Source organism: Macadamia integrifolia, chromosome 7 (genome assembly GCF_013358625.1).
Source record: "Macadamia integrifolia cultivar HAES 741 chromosome 7, SCU_Mint_v3, whole genome shotgun sequence".
Lineage (NCBI taxonomy): Eukaryota > Viridiplantae > Streptophyta > Magnoliopsida > Proteales > Proteaceae > Macadamia > Macadamia integrifolia.
Genome location: NC_056563.1, coordinates 31,674,526 through 31,678,838, shown reverse-complemented (window position 1 = coordinate 31,678,838; position 4,313 = coordinate 31,674,526). Strand labels below are relative to the sequence as shown.

Here is a 4,313-nt window from a genome sequence, read left to right as displayed (position 1 = left end):
CCCTGTAGCACACTCCACACTCCACTCCACACCCCACTGAAATCTGCAACCTCAGGTCTCAGCTGAAGAATCTCAAACTTCGTTGATGAGCTCCCACCGTTGTAAGTACGCGCGTACGTGGACGCATTCCACAACTCCACATTCGATGCAGTGATCTGTCAAAAAATTATGGAAGTGGGCAAATAATTGACTGGATCTAATAGCAAGAGTGGAAAAGCAATATCTGATCCTCGTTTTCCTAGAAACAGATTTATCAAAGCATTAAATCATTTAAAAACAATGTTTTGATACAGAAATTGAAATTTTCATTTTTTACACGAAACGGAGTTTCTGAAACAGAAACAATACCAAACGGAGCCTTATTCTTCACAACCTTCTCAAAACGTTGGTCTATCACCTCACCTCACCTCGTGACCCTCGCCCAAGTAAACTCTGACTGACCTAGGCAATAGACATTAAGGAGATGAGTTGGATGCACAGATGATCTGGATGCGCATCCCAACGTATTAGAATGTGCACTCAAATCCTCTTAGCAGTTGGATGTCGCGTTGAAGATCCCTACATGCACCAACACAAGACCAATAAGTAGGCCCACATGGGCATCCATAGAAAATTTTAGAAAAATTATAGGGAAAATTACATGATTACCCACTTCTGGGTTTTCCTTTACAAATTTACCCACCAAAAGTTTCATTTAACAAAAATACCCAAAATTATGTTTATTTTACAAAATTACCCACTTAAAGTTCAAGTTAACAAAAATACCCAAAATTGGGTTAGGGTTTACAAAACTACCCACTCAAATTTCAGTAATAAAAAAATACATGATTATATGTGGAAGATGAATAATCACTATTTTGGGTAGTTTTGTAAACCCAAACATGATTTTGGGTATTTTTGCTAACTGAAACTTTTGATGGGTAGTTTCATGAACTCAAACCTAATTTTAGGTATTCTTGTTAACCAAAAATTTTTATAAGTAATTTTGTAAAGGAAAATCCAAAAGTGGGTAATTATATAAATTTCCCAAAATTATATGACTGCCGACTTTTAAGTTTACCTTTACACTTGGAGTTTAAGTTAACAAAAAATACTCAAAATTAGGTTTGGGTTTACAAAACTACTCACCAAAGATTCATTGAACAAAAATACCCAAAATCAGGTTTAGATTTGCCAAACTATCAAAAATAGTGATTTTTCATTTTCCACATGCAATCAAGTATTTTTTTATAATTGAAATTTTAAGTGGGTGGTTTTGTAAACCTAAACTCAATTTTGAATATTTTTGTTAACTTAGACTTTAAGTGGGTAATTTTGTAAAGGAAAACTTAATTTTGGGTATTTTTGTTAACTGAAACTCTTTGTGGGTAATTCTGTAAAAGGAAACCCAAAAGTGAGTAATCATGTAATTTTCCCTAGATTTTTTAGATTTCACATAAGTGGGGAATGTCATACACATTGATTTTTATCCTACATATTTTGTAGTGTTTAGGCGCAAGGGTCACACAACCAGACATCGCTCATTTCCCTTGAAAAAATAATGGAAACCCCCTCCTATGGGCTACGGGCATGGTTCAATGGATAAGTCTCAAATTGGTCGAATCAATTGTTTTGTATGGCCTCATTTGTTTAGAAGGGAGAGTTGGGTGGAATTGTTGCGAATATGGGATTTGCATATTGATGAGGTTATGACAGGGGTGGGAATGTTTGGAAAAGTTTAAAAAGAATTTTATTGTAGCATTCCTCCCACCTTGTTTGGTTGGGTGTGATGTTTTGAAAGTGAGGAGGGATGGAGATGAGAGGGTACGACTGAGAAAAAAAAAATGATGAACAAGAAGAGGAATCAAATAACCGAAGATTAAGTGGTTAGGTCATAGGCCTACAAGACTGGATTAGATTATTGTATGAGAACTATTCTCTTATGATCTTGGTCCACAATAATGGAATCCATGCAATGAAAGCCCTATAATGAATATCATGTATGTGGATATGATTGTACGACGATGGTTTCTCGTACCTGATCCATACCCTAGGCATGTGTTCATGAATGAACAAATAATATATATATATATATATATATATATCTTCCTTCTCAACATTAAAATGGCTATATATAATGTTGTTACTGGTCTCATCTCCTCTCTCATCCTTGGGTATGGGTTATAACTTGAACCGATTCAACGCAACAAAGACAGTTAACAAATTTCCTTCATCTTAAGTATTTCAAACTACGGCTTCTTCTTGAAGATCATTGTTTTCCATCATAATCACTATTTTGCGAATCGTAAGGTTTTGCAGTCTACCCAATGAAGCAATGTATTTTTTTGTGGTAATTTTATGAGAAATATCATTTATTTATTTTTTTAAATATTCCTAAACTACACTATTGTATTTGGCACCAACCTCCATTATCAAAGCCCATTTTTTCTCACTTGCTATAAGTGTCTCAACCTATTCCCTGTGTGTATATATATTGGGGTAAACAAAATATCACTTGTTATCATTCACACACTAGTATGTCATCAATTGACAACAACTAAGTCTTCTCTCCTATTTTATCCTGTAGTGATTCCTTTGTAATACTTTTATTGCTTTGTGAGTGTTTTTCCTTTGAGCTTACTGCATGTAATATCACCAGATAGTGTTCTGCTCAATACCATAATATTATTCCATCTTTTGATATGTGTGTGAAAACTGAATCAAATTGAATCAACCCAATAATTGTTGGCGAATGACGCTTGACACAGCAGAGGATTCGATCGATCTCATCTTGCATGCAAAGTTTTTCAAATAAAACTGTAATGGCCAACTATTATCAAATCATATACATATATTCTATTTCCTTTATATTTCAAGTGGAGTAGTGGATCTATGTTGAATGTCTATCTCATTCATATTTAAATATCATGAATCCAGTACACCAATTTATACTAATGGAAAAGTTAACCATTTGATGCGACTCCAATCAAGGAACGGTAGTCACTGCGTCTAATAAAGTGTGTTCAAAGTCGTCTCTACTTGAGTTGAGGGTCAAAAAGACCCCTCGGTGAGCTCTTACAGACCCTTCTCAAAATTCATTTATCACAACTTGGCTAAACAATTTGATTAACATTCCTAAGTTATGTCAAAATTCGTTCATGTTATTTGTTCTAACCACTGCATGTTTTTGCTAATGACTTTTTATTTTTTTATTTTTTGGTTCAAGAGTCATTTGAGTCTACCCTGACCCTTATAGTTTCTCAATTTCAAATAAATTTTACTTCACTTTACTGAATATTTAGAGGTTTGCATTGCACAAGTTGATCAATCCAAACAATTTCTTAAACATTCACTTAGTTGAATCGGTAGAATCTGTTACATCAGCAAGACTTGATGAATCATCAAAGCAGCCCCTCCAAACATATAGCAACATTTTGTTTGATGTATAAGAAAGCGGTGTTTGGTTTCAACTTTCAACACAGAAGTCAATGAGAGCGCGTGCATGGCATTAACATGAATGATATTTTTTTATTTATTTTATAGTGGATGAAAAACTAATTTTGCATATCCTGTGTGGGCACAAGGCCATCTGACCAGATTTAAATAAGGGCAGCAGGTGAAGAGATAGTTTCCCTCGATTTAAATAAGAGTTGCCTAGCCACTGCACCACCGACCCAAGCCAATGAGAACGTAGAAGGGCAAATGTATGGATGTGAATTTTGATTACATCTCTCATGTGTCTGGCCACGAAAGCCACGAGCCTAGGCAGGTTCTCTTTCCTTTCAGGTAAACACCAGTTGAAAACCTCACAGCCAAAAGGTGCCGGTATCCTTACGCCTCAACGCCCCCCACGTGGCGACTTTAAAAAGCGCGTTACCCATCGCGACTGCACATGCGAGTCGGCCTAGCAGACTGGCTAGCACCCACCGTTGGGATTCTAGGGAATTGTATTTAAAAAATCGTGCTTTCACTATAATCTCGATCGCGAACCTGCATCCTACATTTAATTATAAGCCTTCTACTTCCTGGGGCTGTCTTGCGGCAATACTCTCTTTGCCCATACTAGCATCACAATGGATGGCGCTCATGCCAGATCCGTCGCTGAGGTACTCTAATTGTCTCGCCAAATATGCTTTTAGTTGTGGAAGTGGAATGGTTTTCTCTCACTTCATACTGAGATAAATTACTTTACACTGCAATCCGCCTAAAATCTTGATTTCTGTCTAAATGTTACCGCTTCGTTTGATCAGGTTTTGGAATATTTTGGAGTTGAACCCACTAAAGGTCTTACAGATTCTCAGGTATGATTTTTTTTTTGGGGGGGGGGGGGGGGG

At 36.3% G+C, this 4,313-nt stretch overlaps 1 protein-coding gene across 1 annotated transcript in view; it reads left to right on the top strand.

The window, feature by feature from the left end:
* Positions 1–3,843: 3,843 nt before the first annotated feature.
* The window catches only part of LOC122084014 (calcium-transporting ATPase 3, endoplasmic reticulum-type), a 109,765-nt gene continuing 109,295 nt past the window's right edge, over positions 3,844–4,313 (top strand). Inside the window, exons 1-2 of the mRNA XM_042651992.1 lie at positions 3,844–4,085; positions 4,230–4,280. Coding sequence (XP_042507926.1) covers positions 4,053–4,085; positions 4,230–4,280 — 84 coding nt within the window. The 5' untranslated portion in view covers positions 3,844–4,052. The remainder of the gene's footprint in view (positions 4,086–4,229; positions 4,281–4,313) is intronic.